The 18,089-nt window shown below is 44.2% G+C and overlaps 1 protein-coding gene across 4 annotated transcripts in view; it reads right to left on the minus strand.

Moving 5' to 3' along the window:
• Window positions 1-4,572: 4,572 nt before the first annotated feature.
• The window catches only part of EVL (Enah/Vasp-like), a 135,674-nt gene continuing 122,157 nt past the window's right edge, over window positions 4,573-18,089 (minus strand). Inside the window, exons 6-14 of one of the 4 annotated variants that reach the window (XM_059819278.1) lie at window positions 17,021-17,250; window positions 16,249-16,370; window positions 12,752-12,812; window positions 10,629-10,695; window positions 9,215-9,281; window positions 9,048-9,110; window positions 6,673-6,739; window positions 6,241-6,298; window positions 4,573-5,181 (exon numbers count right to left, since the gene is read on the minus strand). In XM_059819278.1, the coding sequence (XP_059675261.1) occupies window positions 5,144-5,181; window positions 6,241-6,298; window positions 6,673-6,739; window positions 9,048-9,110; window positions 9,215-9,281; window positions 10,629-10,695; window positions 12,752-12,812; window positions 16,249-16,370; window positions 17,021-17,250 (773 nt within the window). In that variant the 3' untranslated portion in view covers window positions 4,573-5,143. The remainder of the gene's footprint in view (window positions 5,182-6,240; window positions 6,299-6,672; window positions 6,740-9,047; window positions 9,111-9,214; window positions 9,282-10,628; window positions 10,696-12,751; window positions 12,813-16,248; window positions 16,371-17,020; window positions 17,251-18,089) is intronic. The other 3 variants (XM_059819279.1, XM_059819280.1, XM_059819281.1) reach the window with 3 other exon arrangements.

Genomic DNA, 18,089 nt, shown 5'->3' on the forward strand with positions numbered 1-18,089 from the left:
CCTGAGAAATGACCTTTTGGTCTAGGCTTAGAATTAACTTCCTGGGCTACGTGTGCCTGAGTCTGAGTTTTGGCCTGGTCTGCAATGGAGAATGCTTGATGTATGTATGTGTGAGCATGTGTGTGCGTAGTTTAGGACTGGTTTCTCTTCATGCCAGATTAGATGTAGATGCTCTGTGTGCATAGGACTGTGGAAGTAGGGAGGAGTGGCACACAGTAGTAAATGATACTTTCTGGAGAACACAAGGGTGCCTTTAGCTTGTCTTGTCTAATCTAATATCTTACGTCTGATAATGGCTGGTAGCAGAGATTTTGTATATGCAGTGAAATATGTGTATATTTTTGTATATTTGGATTGTTATTTTAGTACCTGTTCTTTGACCTTTATTCCAGGGCTTTGTCTAAACCTTTTCTGAATCATTTCTCTTCTAAGGATCTAATACGCAGTGTAGCTAACTGGCAGAGCTGAACTGTGACATGGAGAAACCCTTCCTTTAGTCTTCCTCTCGCTGCCTATCAGTGGCGTGGATGTGCCACAACTCGTGTTCTGAGGAACTGGATGGTCCTTTCTCACTCACCTTTTCAACAGTATTCGTAACTTCATGTTTCTCACACTCTTCCCCACTCTAAGTCCTTCTGGGAGTGGAAAGGTTCTAGTTTTAATTGCTGCTTGCTGAAGTTGTTAATATTCCTGATGATCTTTCTTGGTCTTCTCTGTATTATACCCCTTTCTGTGCATAGGAGTATGTGTCAGTGAAGACATGGAGACATTATGGTGATATTTGTTCCTAATTGCTTTCAGAGTAATTGTAACTTTTTCTCTCTGTCATTCAAGAGGCACTGACTTGACATTTGGGAAGCACATGATACTCAAGCTATATAAAACCCATCACTGATGGTGTTAAGGGGATATACCTGTAACATGGAGCTGGGGTTGTTTCTCTCCCTTCATGTCAGCTTCTGGCTATTCTTAATAATTCTGTATCATCAAAAACCTTAATCACCATACTTTTCTCCAAGCAGAACAATATCTTGGGAGTCAGGAGTCCAGATGCCGTTTAATAACTTCCCTCCACCCTGGAAAGCTGACAACTTATTTCTGTTCTTACTAAGTGGTTAAAAGAGAATAGATCTATAAAGGTCCTCCTATACCCTAACCCTCTAACAGTATGACTTTCTTGTTTTCTTCTGGAAATCCATGTCTGTAACAAAGAAAAGGATTATTCTGCATTCCCCTTGGTCCCTCAAAGTATGCTGTTAGACCTGGGAAGCCTGATCTCCTCAATAAACAGAGTTTTGTTCCTTCCTCCTACAGCACTGGATCCAGTGAGTCAGTCTGTCAGTTCGCTAGCCTGGAACACTAGGCACCTAAGCTAGCCTGCAGCAATTTGGGTTCCTCCTCCTCCATCTACCTTTCCTTCATTTTCCTCATCCGTCTGATTTTGGCAGTTGGGTAAATACCCAGCTTTGCTCAGCAGTGCAAGAGCTTTTGTGATGCAGGGGCTGAATACCAGTTCATTTACAGATACTGTTTTAGTCCGTGGGTTGCGCTTCTGGAAAAGAAGAGGAAGAATGGGGCTGCTTCTGACACTTCGGACTTCACTGGTTCTTCAGTGAAGAACATACTTAAGACATTACGTCTTAGTTATTAAAGCCTCTTTTCTCCCAAAGGAAGAGGCTTTGGTGTGGGAACCTCCATTAACTTCTTTGTATTGGTGCTCATGTCAGGGAGATTCACTTTTTTTTATTAATTTACTTCAGTGCTGCTGGCACTCCGTGATCACATATTCAACCTCCCATGTCCTTAGCAAGCTGTTCCTCAACTCTGTTGGCCAACTTAGCAAGTTAATGTAATAAAGATTATGCTATCTTCCTCAGTCTGACTATTGACCTTGTCCTCTGTGGACAGTGACCTTTCTATAGTTCCCTTACTCAGCTGTTCCATGATGCAGTCACCTATATGGTTTACAGATTAGTAGCCTAGCCTGACACAGAGGCTATGGTGTAAAGAGAAGGTAACCAAAATTGGCAACCACTTATCCTGCATCCCATGAGTATTTCCATCACGGTCCCACCTAGCTTTGCCTGGGCAGCCTCACGGCCCTCCTGTTCTGTACTTTCCACCTCAGCAGGAATTTGAAGTGGCTGGAAGCCTGGTGCCTGCAGATGTGTGGTGCAAGCTGCGTTTCAGTGTGTGTGGGTGCTGCCGGAGAAGGCTGTGATCTGTCCTCTCCATGGGCATTTGTCCTTGCCCCTACCAATAATGTTGGCAGAAGAGTTTTTTTGGTAACAACAGGGCAAATGGGTCGGGGTTAAAAAGGACATTAGGGCTATGTATAGTTTTAGTCTCTTCACTTAAAAATTAATCCAGATCCCCTTCATTGTGTGGCCACGCTAATGCTCTGGCAAGAGGAGATAGGAGGAACAAATAGGTGTATCATAGGTCGGAGTGGAGGTTCAGGCCCCTTTTGATTTCTGCTGATGTAAAATGCCTGTGGCCTGCCGTGTTGCAGCAGTACCCTCAACAAGCCCAGCATGAAGGGACACCTTCCTCTACAGAGGCAACAGGCAAACTGAATTAGTGTCTGGGAGGGGAAAATCCTCTGGCAGTGCCACTACTGCAAATAAGCCGCCCTGCACATGCCTGTTGCTGGAGCTGTAGGCTGGGAACCAGGAAAGCACTGGTGATGCCAGGACTGCTCCCCTGCCCCCGTCAGCCAGGCTTCCCCTTCCACCCCTGCGCACCTTGCTCCCACAGCTGTTAAGTAGTGCTGTGCAAACTTCAGCTCATTATGTCTTAATTATATGAGGCTTGCAAAGGTAGAAGAAGAAAGTACGAAAAACTCATTTAGAGCTGATGTTAACAGAAGGGCACACCATATCCAGGCTGTGCACTCAGCCCGAATTACAACGCAATTATTACTGACCTTCGGCATAATGCCACATTCCAAGGGAAAATGTGAACCATGCCAAGCCCCAACTTCCTGAAGCTTAATTAAGATTACGGGAGAGTTTCACAGAACAGTTGTGATCATCTGAGCGGCAGCAGTTTTGAAAAGTACCTGCCATAGTCAGGTATGCCATTAAATGGCTTTATAATTAAAAAACACGTGAACTACAGTATGAGATTTATGCAACAGAGCCTTATAATCTTTGCTGTTACTGATGCTTGTCTGTGTTCTTCCTACTGGAAAGGCTCCTTTTCCTGGTCCTGGGGTTGTCGTGTTGTGGTGCACATCAATGTCTGCCTGCTTTAGTTCCCATGTGGAAATCTTACCCCACTGTCCAACCTGTCTCTTGCCTTCTGCCGGCATTAAACAGCTAACAGAAATCAGGCTCAGTCTGGACTTTGCCATTGCATTAAACTCAAATTTCTCCCACTTTTCCCATATTTAACCTGAAGTATAACCACATTGAAAAACAGACTGTTTTTAAAAAGGCAGACGGGGTTGCTTTGAAGAGCGTTGAAGGACAACCCCACGTTCTCCAAGCCAAAGCAGGTAACATTTCACAACTGACTGCAAAGCACGCCCCACCCCGCCTCCTCTCCTGGGTCTCCTGTTGCTGGCAGGCAGTCCCTCCTGCCTGCTGCCGTGCTCCCTGAGGTCTGGGGGACGCGAGCAAGGGGACAACCACAGCCTCTCCTGCGCTGCTGTGCCAGGCTCTGCTCCCAAAACCATTCCCTGGGCCTGGCTTTTAAAACAAAATCTTCAGGAAGGCCTGAAGCAAAGGAGGGGGCCTTGGAAAATATTTGACCGATTTCAACGGCTGAACTCCAATCTCTTGCCTTTTGCACGAAGTTATCAAGAAGATGGTATCAAGACTACTGCCATGTAAAGCTTGCACCAAACTAAGTCAAGCAGAAATGCCCAAGATTGCGGTGGTGGAAATAATGGCTCTAAAGAAAAAAATGTTATGACCTGAAAGATAGGACTGGGTGTGCACTGTTGAGTGTTTGGCACCCTGTACTGGTATCTTTGACTTCACTTTCCATGAAATAAAGCTCAAGACCTGCACAATGTTAACAAATGAAATATGTGAGGTAGTAACAAATGACTCCCCTTAAGCCTCTAGTTCAACAGTGCTGTGCCAGTGATTTCAGCTTGCATTGTCTTAATGCCTTCCGTGGCCTTGTTTTGCATAAATACCTCCCTTTTATTTACTGGAAGCCCTGACGAATGCAGGTGATAGGACCTGGGGTTTTTTTCAGTGATGGCAGGAGATGCAGTGGGACAGTTAGTGGTGGCCTGAGAAGAGCCGTAAGCCGCTGTCCTTCACTGACTTTGGCGAAAAGTTGCTGAGGTTGCCGCAGCGTGACTGCAGGAGGTGGTGCTCAGCCAGTGATGCGAGGAGGGCCGGGCAGGTGAGAGCCACGTCTCCCTGTAAAAGAAGGCAGGGCTGTTGCCATTGCACTGGCTGTAACACGTTCAGGCTCTCTCCTTGTGCTCTTGGGCGCTGGCCGGGCAGAGCTGCCACCCCACGGTGAGTCTCAGTCACCTTTCTTTCGTCGTCGACCCAAGTGACATAAAGGTGTGGGAGCTCAAGGGACAAATGAAACAAAGAAAGGCAGGACCATGTGGACAATAAACAGTTTATTACCAATATGAACACAGATACTGTGATGCACTGACGTACCATTTTTTTAATATTGTGATAACTCTGAGACAAAGAACTTGTTGGCTGACAACTAACATGTCTCTGTTTCTTCTGGTGATGCCACAATACATTTCTGTTGGCAAAGGATCTTCATTTACATTGCAGACTACTAGTAAAATTACTTTGAAGTCATCTATCAAAAGCAAATGGTTCACGTGTGTTCTTATCTACTACTAAAAAGAAAGGTAATACATTTAAATAAGCAAATACAAAATACAAAAAAGGCTGACAAATCCAATGTGCAGTGTCAGATGAAATCTAAAAAATCCAGAAATGTAAAATTTAATATTCTTTAGATTAAGACTTTTAAAATGAAGCGAATCCAAGGCAGCAGCAAGCTTCAAAGTGTGCTGAGTCTGCTAATAAAAAGGGTATAAGAACAAAGACAGTGCCGGTGTCCTCTCTCACCATCTTGCATGACCTTGGTACACTTAGAAATGATCCGATCTTCCTAGCATTCTTAGTACCGTCCAAATGCTTTGCAATCATTATGTTGTACTGATTCTACTCAACTCCTGCCGTATGGCTAGAAAACCAAACCAAAGAGTTAATGCATAATGTTATACTCAGTGTGATGGAAAACGCTAAGTATAGAGGTTGCAGAAAGTACACGCTGGTAAAAGGATGAGTGGAGGGTAAAAGGATGAGTAAGGGTAAGCAGTCAGCTGTTTGCTTGCAAACTGCAGTACTGGCTTAAGAAGTTGCATCTGTGGTTAATGTGAATGTCTTATTTTGCACTGGAATGAACTAGGGAGGCTCTGAGGGCCAAGCTGCTGGGACGGTAGCGTATGGGCGAGGGTCTCCTCAACTGCAAACTGCCCCGAGGTTTTGTGAGCACACGGGTCTAGGGCAAGGGAATAGGGAATGGATTTTAGCTGTTTTACAGTCTCCTCTTTTTCCCCTGCTGTGTGAATCTAAGATGGGGAGTGCAGGGTGTGGACATGCATCTCCATATGCCCTAATGCGGGCTTCAAATAAGTATTTTGCAATGCATTTCAATAATGGCCCTGAAAAATACAAGTAGTCATATATTGCAGAGCAATTTATAAAAAAGTACTGATGCATTTAGTACAGCTGTTGTACTTTTTAATAAACTATAAAAACACGTGGCTATTTGGAAAGCTGTAATCGTGTGAAGGTCTGAAATAGCTTTTCAAGCATAGAAAGCCTACAGAAGATGCTCAGGAAGGATTTTCAGTTTGGTACCTTTGTCCCCTCCTCATCCCAGACCTCTGTGGCTGGCTAGTTACAAGCGATTTCACGCTCCCTGATTGTGATAAATTGACATGCCACGGGCTACGGGCAGGCCCTTTCTCACCCTCCCACATGTGAGAAACACCAGCCAGTGAATTTCTCACAGGTTGGGAGTGAAAGTGCTCGTCAACAGCATAAAAATAAAGGATGTAAACACAGTGTCATGATCAGAGCTCAGATAAGGTAGGTGCTTGTTCTTCAGATGCGTATATAAATCAGAGCTGCCCAGAGAAGTCTGAAAACACCAGGGAACTCTCTGCAGTTCCTATCATCTTATCTACGGGAAATTAGTCATAAAGATGAGAAAAATAATAATTTTTCTCTTTCTTACCATCAATTATCTCCTCTTTCACTTTGTGTAACTCTCTTACAACTTCCTCCAATATTTCCTGATGAGACAAAACACAAGTCAGCTGCTCAGAATTTCCTTCTAACCGGTGGAAGAAAATGCAAGTTTAACACGGTTGTGCTTGTCCCCCGCCTCCGCTGACGATCAGAGCCTAGCACTAACAGCTATGTCTGCGCTCCCAGGCTAAGGATGCAGAAGATGCTGGCATATTTATTTGCACGTTTCTGTACAGACATCTTGATCAAATAGCAGTGAGATTGTGCTCTCTTGCTGCTCACCAGCTAGCCCTTCTCTAAGCACCTAGTTATAGAGGAAATCAGAAGACTGAACAGCTGTTTTGCTTGTACAGCGCATGCATGGGGGAAAATGGGTAGCTCGTCAAATCTCCTAAGTGCAAAAGACCTTTTCGCTCACCTGTTTCATTCGATCAAAATCTAAGGCATCCATAGCCACATCATTGCTGCTGCTCACTGGCTTCATCCTTGAGAAATGGAAGAAGAGGACAAAAAAGCCAGTCAGTTCCTTGCAATGCACGCTAAGCTACACCCCCCTGATGGTGTGGATGAAATCCACCCCAGAGCAGAGCACGCGTGTGCCAGTGCTGGACCGAAGGCTCCCTCTTGTGCCGCTCAGGAGTGCTCAGCAGCGGGAGAGCCACGCTGCTCCGCTTTGCACAGCCTGACCCTCAAAGATGCTGCTTTCTGCTATTGCAGACATACTGGAGGGAGCGCAAAGACTGCACTGAAACTTAATTTACTTTTTTTTTTTTTTTTTTTGTGTTAGGAGTCTCAGTGATTTCAGACTAGAAAATGCTGAGATGACTTCAGGGGATAAAGCCTGTTAACAATGTATTTTACTACAGCATTTGCAATTTGCAATCTAGACATCTGGTTTTCTCTCTTTCACAGTCAGTTTTCTGTACAGCAACCCTGTCTTGATCACCTAGGCTTTAATCAGGTGCTGAAGTAATAGTAGAATACAGGTTAGAAAAAGATTATAGGGAAAATAATAACCCAATAATCCTTTTCTTGGAAGGCCTGACTCAAATGGAGCTTGTTGATAGCAGTGTGTAGCATGGGCACTTTTTCTTGACCCAGAAACAAAACAAATCTGCCCTTAATGGTTAGTACACTTGAATGTTACTGGTCTTCCAGGATGGTATTAGTCAGTGGGCTGAACTCCAATGATGGCTGATAAAATAAATTAAGGAAGCAGAAGCTGCTTGACTTTCTCTTTCAATCGGTATCTCTAAAACATTTCAAAAATGAACCATGCTATATAATTCATAGAAAAGGCTTCAAATAACATTGCCATCATCCTTGGGCCCAAACTGGGTGCTGGCTGAGATTCTGCCACTCCTGAGGGTATGCTTGGTTTTGCAACCCTTTCTTGGGAAAGTCTTAACATGTCTTCTACCATCTCACAGCTAAGCTGGGAGTTAAGACAGATACAAATGCCGTCAAACTGAACAGGAACAGAAACAGGCCACCGCTGAGAGCTTTTGGAACCTGCCCCGCTTCCCCCACAGATGTCATTTGAGCAAGCAAAGACTGAGCACTACTCCCCTTGTAAACTAGGAAAGGATTTTTTCCTACTGAACTCCTTCTCCTCCTCACAGGATGGAATGGCATTGTAGAAAATAGCTGGTGAAAACTTGATGGCTGCTTTAAAACAGCCCACGTTTCATTCCCATTTGCAAGGAGAAGGAATGGTCTTTCTCTATCTATTGGAAACTCTCAGGTATTTCCTAGAACCAACCTGTCCCATTGGTTTTAGGAGAGCCAGAGAGACTACATTTTGCTCTAGTAACACTGGTGCATGCCTCTGAATGTTTGGGCAGGGCATGTTCCAGCATCTTTGACACAGCAGCAAGTACGTGCAGAGAGCTGCCAGGGGCAACTTTCTCTCTGCAGACTATCAGCACTGTTTTATACGTAAGGGCGTAAAGTAAGGGACATCTCTTTCAGTAAACGCTAAACATATGTAAGTCTGTGTTCTACCTCCTTCTTTAACTTATCCATCCATCTCAGTGTTCAGCACTGCAGTAACACTGGGTGGTCCTGGGCCAGCCCTGGGAGGAAGTCTCGCTGTAGCTGTCCAGTATGAAACTGAATTTCCATGGGTAAGAACATGGGTGATACTGCAGGTGGGCTGGTGTGACTGACAGGACTTCTGGAGTCCTACCCTAGGCTTCTCAGCTTTTGACACCTGCCAGCTTTTGTAGCTCATATTTCTGAATGTCCTGTCTGTGGCTAGGCCTTTTTACAGCTCAATGTTATTAACTTACTGCACCGAGTTTTGCTCTCCTTTCTCATGCACCCACTGCAGTTGCATGGATGGAGGAATAACTTCCCTTCTCCCAGTTGCAGGCTCTTCAGATCATTTCTGCCTTTGCTTTTGAATTTCTGCAGAAGTTAGACAATGAAAACTTCTCCTATTGGCAAGGTCATCCTGAACCTGCTATAAAAAGATACTCCAAAACCTGCCTTCCATGTGGCACAGCACGCTGCCAAGCCCGTGCCTTTGATTCATGAGCACGGATGCTTTATGTGCTTTCTTAAGTATGATTAACGTCCGTGATGCCTGTGCCCACCCGAGCAGGGGGCTGTTTCCATGGAACAAGCCTTTGACATGACACACTCTACCTTCACACTTTGTGCAGCGACAGACAAAGCAGATTGTAACAGAATGAGTAAAAGACACGACAGAAGATGAACATTAGTGCCGAATGATGGGATTAGCCAAAGGACAAACCCAAATGGTTAAGAAGCCGGGCTGTTAGGCAGTACCTAGAAGACACGTGGGATTGTGTGGGGCTCTTAGCTTCACAGCTCTTCACCACTGATGGATTTCTACAGCAATGGAATGAAACGAGACATGAGTTGTACATGTGCCATGGGGACAGCATGACCATCCCGACTGCTAGCCAGCCATAGGGATGTCCCATGCAGCTCACCTAGAAAGTAATGAAGATACAGGCTTTTCAACAGAATTGCTCCTTTCCCATGGCTTCTTCCCAGAGTCTGGAAAACAAAAATGAAAAGTTACCGTTTATTATTTTTTCTCTAACAATAAAAAAATCCCAAAGTTGATTGTCTTATACAGATGCTTTCATTCAGTGAGGACGAGTGACTTAGAAAGATCCATCAAAGCAGGACTGCTGAATGAGACTGGTTGCCTACATTAGACAGAAAGCATTGGCAAAAGTCTGTTTAGTGGTCCCTTTAATTAGGGACTGGATAGTTAAACGATACTAAAAAGATATGGAACTGGAACAGCAGGAGGAAAAGCACAAATCGCTTCTATTAAGAAATATGGGGTAATTGCTGCAAGGCTTATTTTATCCAGTACAATACTTATCTTTTAAGTTAAAAAGTCTTAGTTTTTTTGTCTGCACAGCTGGCAGAAAATGTGGGTGTATCTAAAAAAAGGCAGTGAGACCCCCACTATGCAAATCTCCACAGAGAATTTATTTAATGTTGTCTACATTTCTAATTCACAGAACATTCCCAAAAACTGCACTGCATAAACCTTGTTACTGAAAACACACACTACCATCCCAGTCTCCTCCTATGTCTAAAATAAAGTGAACTGTTTCAGAGACTTGAGTAACACACAACTTTATACACAAGGGTTTGCTCCTCTGTGAGGTCCTAAAAAGCTCTTTAAAAGAATTATGGGCACTCCCAGGAAATCTCTAGATCTCGTTCCTCATTTGCATGCACCTTTCTGCTGGCTTCTTCCTCTTCCCTTGCAAAACACGCAAATCATGGCTTTGTTCCAAAAGGAAGCTGGAATGGTTAAACACTCATTCCCTTGGGAGAGATTTCTTTTAGCACGTATGAAAGCCAAGGCTGATGCAAGGATGAATCTGACTGGCTTGCAGCTTATCTACTCAGATACAGTTATTTCAGCTCATCATAGGAAAAATGTATTTTGGAGGCTCCTTAATTTCACCTAGTAACTCTCAGGATCAGGCTTACTGCAACAAGCTACTAGGTTAAGGAAGGGTAACAGTTTGAGGCCCAAACCCCAACTGTATAAACCAGGACATCTACGCTACCAGAAGTAAAATAATACAGTTTTTTCCTCTTAGAAGATTCAGGTGCACAACGTTGAAGACACAGATCCTCAGCTACATGTCTGGACCCCTTTAACTAAATTGGCTGTATTGTCATTTTATTGGCTGTGAAGCATACAAAATCATCATTTCTTGCTGAATACAGGTTTTAAAACAATAGGTATTTGGGAATTTTTCTGTTGGTTAGTGCTGCTGCACTCAGAAGTAGGATGATGAACCCAGAATCTAGAGGTGGCAGAGAAGACTAGATTAAGAAGACAACTACAACACTAATAGTTTGATTTAATACCTGATGAATTTTGCTGCTGCTGGGTGGGACCTCGTGTACTGGGTGAAGGAGAGGTGCTAGCATCATCCTAGGAAGAGAAAAACAGGACATAATTCTGGAGATGAAGCGCAGAGTCCTCTTCTACTCTGGAGACCAGCTGCAGCACAGGTGGTACAAAAGCATTTGGTTTCCTCCAAGCATGTCCAACGGGCACTGCTGCCAAGGTATGGGCTCAAGTCCATTTAAACTTTAACCTTTCTCTCCTTTTAGCATGGGAAAACAGATATTTTTAAATTTTTTGCTAACATGGACACTTTTTAATGATTCCACTGACTCACTCTCGTCCCTGTATACCAAACCAGGCTGAATTACCACTGAGGAGTGCTGGCTGCTGTTGTCTAAGTACAAACTATCTATCTCCCAAATTTAGAAACTCTCTGGGATATGGAAACTGAAGCCACCTGAAGGAACAGTGGTCAGATCCCAGCCTTTTAGCCCAGGACAGCCACTGGTATCAGTGAGGGTAGTCCAGGTACTAACAGAATGCAACTAAATCAAGCAATACTCCTCCTAAGTAGAAGATTAAACACTACATCACAGATTTGGACCCTTTTTTCTGCGATTTATGTGTGACAGATCATAAAACATTAACCCATGTATTTGCTATGTCAGTATTATTTAGCAGCCCTCAAACCACACTCAGACAAAGCATTAATTGTGCATTATAAAATAGAATTGCACCCAGTATGACAGAAGATACCCCCACCACAAAGTGTACTCAAGACACACATTAAACAGATGTTCTCTAAAACACCTTTCTAAATAGTTTGGTAGTATCAGAAAGTTTGATTTGGGATATAAATTAATGCAGAGCTTCGAGGAGAGAGAAGAAGGGGCAGAAAGACAGCAGAGGCTAAATAGTTAGAAGCTAAATGGTGCCTTTCATCTCGAGTGTATGGTTCAAAACTAGCTTTGGGGCAAGATTAAGAGTAATGGTTGCATAGCAGCATCAAGGGTTCAACAGGCAAATTCCACGCCTGAAGCATCCCTCGAGGAACATGCCAAAAACCAGCTGCTTTTCTCCTTAAACAGTGCAAGTGCTTATTCCTGCTCTTGCTACAAACCTCTGACTGGGGTGATACCTGCATATTCTGAATGGCATTCCTGCTGAGCAGCTGTTACCTTGTCTTTGGAGGGAATACCTCTGTATAGGTGATATGAGGCACACACGATGCTTTATGAACTTGCAGCCATGTCAGAGAGCCTTCACAAGGGTACAGGTTAGCAACAGGAATGCTGTATGAGCAGCAGACCAGAAAAGCACCACATGGGAAGGGACAGCATAAATCATGGCCTCTCCTGAAACTGGAATGATCTCCCATGCTTTACCAGTTCAGCAGGTAAAAAAAGGGTTTTAATTTGCATGTTGAACTCAAAATTGCTGCATCAAGTTCAGTGTAAAGACCGAGTCAAATCAAAACTCATGTTTAATTGCTTTTGTGGACAACATACAGACAGAACAATTAAAATAGAAATTAACCAAGTTCCCTAAAGTTGTCCAAATACTATCTCATTTTAGTGTAAGTATCATGAACACATATTTTAAGTTTTGAATAGTCTAGTTATTTCCCCTCTATTGTTTCCCCTTCCCCCCAGCCCCCAGAGGCATGTTTTCTGTGCACTCTGGGGTCCGAAGTGAGCTGATTCTTGCTTTGCATGGAGGATGGGAATCCAAAGTTACACCACATGATTGATGATCCACTTCAGCTTAGCTGAAGCCGCAAATTTAAAATAAGAAACATGGACTTGATCTCAGGTTGACTTGCCAGAAGGTTCAAGGCATCTTCTTAAGGGGCAAGAATCTACCGTACCCTACGATGCTCGGATCAGACCATGAGAAAGCACCTATTAGCCTAGCTTGGACAATACCTCACCTATGAATAAGGCGGCAATTCTTGTTTATAGGGTGCCGTTCCCAGGAAAGGTGGAAGCAGTTACATTTAGCTTTTGATTGAAATGTGCAACTCTATTCCTGGACCAGCACTGCTTGTTATTGCCTGCCACACACAGTGAATGAGCACAGGACTTTGGCTAACAAGACAGCATATTTACAAAAGCGTAACAGCAAGGAGTCTTTCACTTACATTTTGGCTTTCCTCTTCCTTTTTGTCAGCTGGCTTGTCTGACTGCGACGCTGCTTTCCTCCTTTGCAAAGGAACATGAGATAGGACACACAGTCAACCCTCTAGAAACACATCCTCCACATAGGAAGGCTGATTCAGACTCTGGTGGGAGTTATTATTTACTTAGTTCATCCTAGGGAACGTGACAAAGGCTGGATGTGTTCGGTTGCATAGGACTGGGGTGGAGGTGAGGAATCCAGACCTCAGCGATATGACTCAGGGAGAGGGGCAATATTACGAGGCATTTTTTAACAGAGGAACTCAGGGTGCAGAGCATAAGGAAATGTGTCAAAGCGGAGGAAGGAAGCGCAGCTGGGTATGAAACTGGGTGAGAAAGGGGTGGCTTCTCTCTAGGGCTCAGGAAGTGGTGGCTCCTGTGTCCTACACAGGAGGAACAACCCAAAGCCCCACAGGGGTTTCTGAGGACTAACCCAACCCCCCCAGGTGGCTCAGGTGGATATTGCAGTGATGACACTATGTTCTTGGGCAACTCCAATAGCATTTTGTCACCTGTCCTATATCCCCTCATCCATACTCCCTCTCAGAGAAAGGGCTCTAGCAGTGCTCCCATGTGCTGGGGAGACAGTCAGAAAAGCCCTTCAACCCAGGTCCGTCCTCACTGGGAAAGATGGGACACTATTTCTGCTCAGCCAAGACCCCTACTCCCTCCAGGGTGGGAAAGCTCTAGCTGGAGGCCAGGAGTCAGGAAACAGGAGTGCACCAACCTGGGTTTTCAAGTGCCTTTGGTGAGTGACGGGAGATTATTGCTGTCTCAAATTCAAAGGCAACAGAGCTCCTGAGCCCTGTAGTCCCAGGACTGGCAGTGTTGGTGGTGCCTACAGAAGTTGAGCGAGGAACTGAGACCCTCACTCTGTCCTGCTTCCCAAGGAGAGGCAAAACTCTCCGAGAAGCAAGTGGCAAAGAGCTGCAATCCATCCACTGAAGCAATTGGACATGAGAGTAAACAAAGGTGTTGGTTGTTTATCTTTGAAGAACGCATGGTAAAACCTCTTGGGTGTTAGCCACACTGACTGATTTTCAAGCCCTATTTGGGGTCTACAAAGTCATGTGTGACAGGTACTGATTGTCTAGACATCCGATTTCCCATTTTAGACAATTAGGGGAACTGCAGGTCTAGTCTCCACATGGATTTTTGTTGTGCTGATCCTTATCCACCTGTGAACACTACCCTTAGCAGATGTTTTTTAAAACACCAATATTATGTGGTTTTCATTTAGTCTTGCTTCTTAAGTGGACAAAATTAATCTCACAGAAAAAAACCCAACCAAACAATCCCAAGTGGCACTTAGAAAGCCTTCTGAGTTTCAAAACACTGTCACAAGTTTGTCAAAGGATTTTTTTTTCATCTCACTGGCAAAAGAAAAGCCTCACTGGATTCACAAATTGGATGATTTGATGTAAATTTGACAAAAAAAATAGAGGAGTAAAACACATGTGTTTGTGGGACACAGTGCCCTGTGGGAATTATTTCCAGATATTCAGCTACATTAATTTCATTAGATCAGTAATAATTTTTATAGTCTTTCTCTAATACTTACTTCATACTTCTGAGGAAAAAAGGTTATAATGATTACAAACCTGAGCGAGGGAAGTATTTGCCAGGGTGAGAGAGCAGTGTTAGATTTATGTCCTGCAACAAACTTAACTGGGCCAGAAATGAGATAGTTCATTATTCTGCTTGCACTTCAGTTCTGAAGCAAAGGGCTGCTCTCATGGGGGCCACTAAATCTAGAATGCCATATTTTATACCACCTGAGCTCTCAGAAGCGTTTTCCTGCGTTACTTACCCAGCATTATACACATTCCCTGTCTCTGAGCATGTGGTTTTCTGCTCAGAAAAGGGCCCCCGAGATCTCCTACTCATCACTCAGTGATTTCTGTATTGAACATGCTCAGTTTAAAACACATCTTTTTTTCCTCCTGGCTGCCAGCTCGAGAATAGCAACCTGAAACACAGTGTCAGGTTCTTCCTTTCTCTATGTCATCACACATAAAAAGGGTTTTGCAGCCAAAAGAAGTCCTCTCAGTTTGACAGCATGCACCGATTGCACCCTTGACTGACACTTGTGTATTTCCAATGACTTTCATGGCTTTGTGAAGCAAGATTTAGGAGACAATTCTGTTGCTGTCAGCTCCCTGGGAAAGGATTTGTAGCTCAGTTATTTTCAGAGTAGAGGCAGCACAGTGCTCATGGCAGTACAGGTGCTTTTGTTAAGATAGGGAGGGGATTCGACCCTGAATACTTGAAGACACCAAATCGCACTGCTGAAGGCCATACTGGCGTACATTTTAGACCAGAACCACAGAAATTTGTAGGATTTCTATATCCAAGCACATGCGATGTCCATTTACCTTGCTTGCTTGAATAGAGCTAGTTACCCAGCATCTAGTCACTGAACCTTACTTTGCTTACAGACATCTTCCAGTTCAGCAAGGTCAGTCTTGAGTGTAGCAGCACAAAATAGATCAAAAGATGAACCAGTAAATAACTATTAAAAGGTGTTAAGCTGTTTTAATTCTGAAAAGAGAGAAAATTATCTATTTGGTATTTTACACTGCTGGTAATTGTTATAGTGTTGTGTACTTATTTAATGCTTTCCAAAGAATTACATCCATAGTCCATGTGCAGAATTCCTTCTGAAATGACCGGGACACAGAGGAAAGTTGGAATCAGATCCTCTGAACTGGGAACGGTTTTCATACTAGACAACATTATTTAGAACTCCACTCTGTGCACTATACAACTGTACCTACTCTTTGTTATTTTACTCATCCTTTTCTTTCACTATTCATAAGTTAAAAAAAATTTAGAGCTAAAAATAAAATATCTAACACTAGGAACTGGGGAGTCTGACAGAACATTACTGATGGAATCAGGGGGAAAAGAGAAAGAAAAAATAATTGGAATAACTGAGTGCCTTTTAACAGCTGGTAGTCTGATGCATCACAACTTGCTTTAGTGGAGAATAACTTGGCTAGCCTGTCTGAAACACACTGAAAATCGATAATAATTTACCTGCCAAGATGTTGTCCTTTTATTGCACTTCTATTTATATTTTTGGGCCCAACATCCTGAATGTGCTGCATAAAGAATGATTTGTCTAAGCTCCTCTCACAGTTTACTCTTTCCGAAAACAGTAACTTGGAAATAGATCTGGTAAAATGGCAAAACCACAGTGGATATATTTAGCACCATCTTTGAAGGTTACCACACTGCAGGATTTGCTACAGCAGCTAAACTCTGCCAGGTATCATTGCTGCAACATCTACATTTCATATGAAAGGCCAGATGATGCTGGTGACTAACATCTATGCAGGACCTGTCAAATTGCGAAGAAGCACCAAAGTGACCCATTGCTGACCAAAAATGACAGCACCTTGTTCCACAATTTGCTGCAGAGCTCATGCTAGTGCTTACTTGAAGCCTAAGTACAAACCTTTTTGCCAGTAATTTATTCATTTCTTCCATTAGTCCTCCTCCGCCTCCTCCGCTACTTGTTCGATTGGCATCGCTCTTAGAGACCCCACTGGGGCTGGACCCTCCTGAACCGTCTTCCGGCTTAAGGCAGAAATCAACATTGGAATTAATGAAAAGTTTCATTTACAACCACACCCTTAATGATTAGTTTTCCTAATTATTAGGAGCAGCGATCACAATCACAGCCCAAAACCAGAGGTAGGATGTGTTCTGCTTTGGGAAGAAGTCCCACATGGACCTTACTAAAACCAGGACAGTCTGGGTGAGGCAAATATATGGGCAAATGATGAAAAAACCCACAGCGCTGTTTGTTCATGATTATGTTTACGCATGCTTATGCAACCCTTACCTAAGTGGACGCCTGTTGACGTCAGGCCTCAACAGTCTACACTGGTTTTTGTAAGCGTGGTGCAGTTTCAACTGCTTATAAAGACTGAAAACACTAACAGATTGTACAATGGTGGACTTTGCAGAAATAATGAAATCCTAGCAACATAAGAACTTGCAGCCATTTGCTAATTAATATTTTGTGAAGAGCAGAAATGCTACCAAACATTTCCTGCTCAGCTTTATTTGCACTACAAACTCACATTTAAAAGTTCACCTAATGGTCAGCTGAAGCGTGTTTCACCATGTTTCACGCTGGATTTGCAGACCATTACACCAAGCTGCGCCAGGCTTTCCCGCAGTGGAGAAGAGCCCGTCGGGGAGTCCCAGTGCCGCCTCCTTACCCGTTGAACTCTCCTTAGTTTGGCACCAGCCAGAGCCGCTGCGAGCCCTGACACTGACCCATCTTCAGAGCCAGCCCCTTGGCCGGCGCCTGTCGGCAGCGGGGGTGGCGGGGGGGGCGCAGCTCCCATGGGTGGCGGAGGGACTGGGGGGGGTGGCGGAGGTGGGGGCCCCCCGGACGAAGCAGGGATCACAGCAGCGCCACTGGGATGACCAGGTGGAAGTGCTGGGCCTGAAATGCAGAGAATACAAATTAGACGTGAAGCGCAATCTCCTCCAGGCTGTACACAAGGTCACGTTCCCGCTCCCAAGGCCGTGACCGGACTGCATGACAAGTCAGCAACGCAAGGAAGCACCAAGCAGAAGAACGGGAAATGGTGGTTGCATCAATGGTCAATCAGCTGCAGTTGTGTTCTCCTGTGAGACCCTGTCGCTGATAAATTAGCCTTCTCCCGCCTCTTCTCCTTGGCCGGGCTAGTATTTTATTCTGTGCCGAAATGAAAACACAGACAACACCTCCCAATTCACAAGTGGCACCTTCTTCTGCTCCTCTCATAGCTTTCTACATGGAGATAATAAACTACATCAGCCAACTCTGTGCACTTCTGTTAACACCAGCTTTTCACCTCATGGGCTATGACAACACGTCCTCCTTTCTGCTGAATACAGGTCGTGTGATCTCGGCTGGTCTTGCAAAATAACAGGGGGAGAGTCCAGCTCCAAGCACCCCAAGGTTCAGCAAAGCTCCTCAAAGCAGCAGCCTGTTGGAGGGGCTGATGGTGGGTAACTCCGTTGCAGTGTTTTGCCTGTCTGTAATGGGTCAGTTGAACGAATCCACCTCCCCGAGGGTATTTCCCTCGTTATGCTCTCTCAGAACAGGCTGCTCCTGATATATAATCACAGGTTCAGTTGTTCAGTAAGCGTTATTTTGAAAGACAGGCGAGTTTTGACTGAGGAACATTTGGAAACTGTATTTAACATTAGCAGCCTGTTTTTCTTCTTATCTGGGTTTTCTTACAATACTGCCTTATTTCTGTGGTTACTTCTGCCATTATTTCACACTCCTGATTC

The sequence above is a fragment of the Gavia stellata genome, chromosome 7, assembly GCF_030936135.1.
Source record: "Gavia stellata isolate bGavSte3 chromosome 7, bGavSte3.hap2, whole genome shotgun sequence".
NCBI classification, from domain to species: Eukaryota; Metazoa; Chordata; class Aves; order Gaviiformes; family Gaviidae; genus Gavia; species Gavia stellata.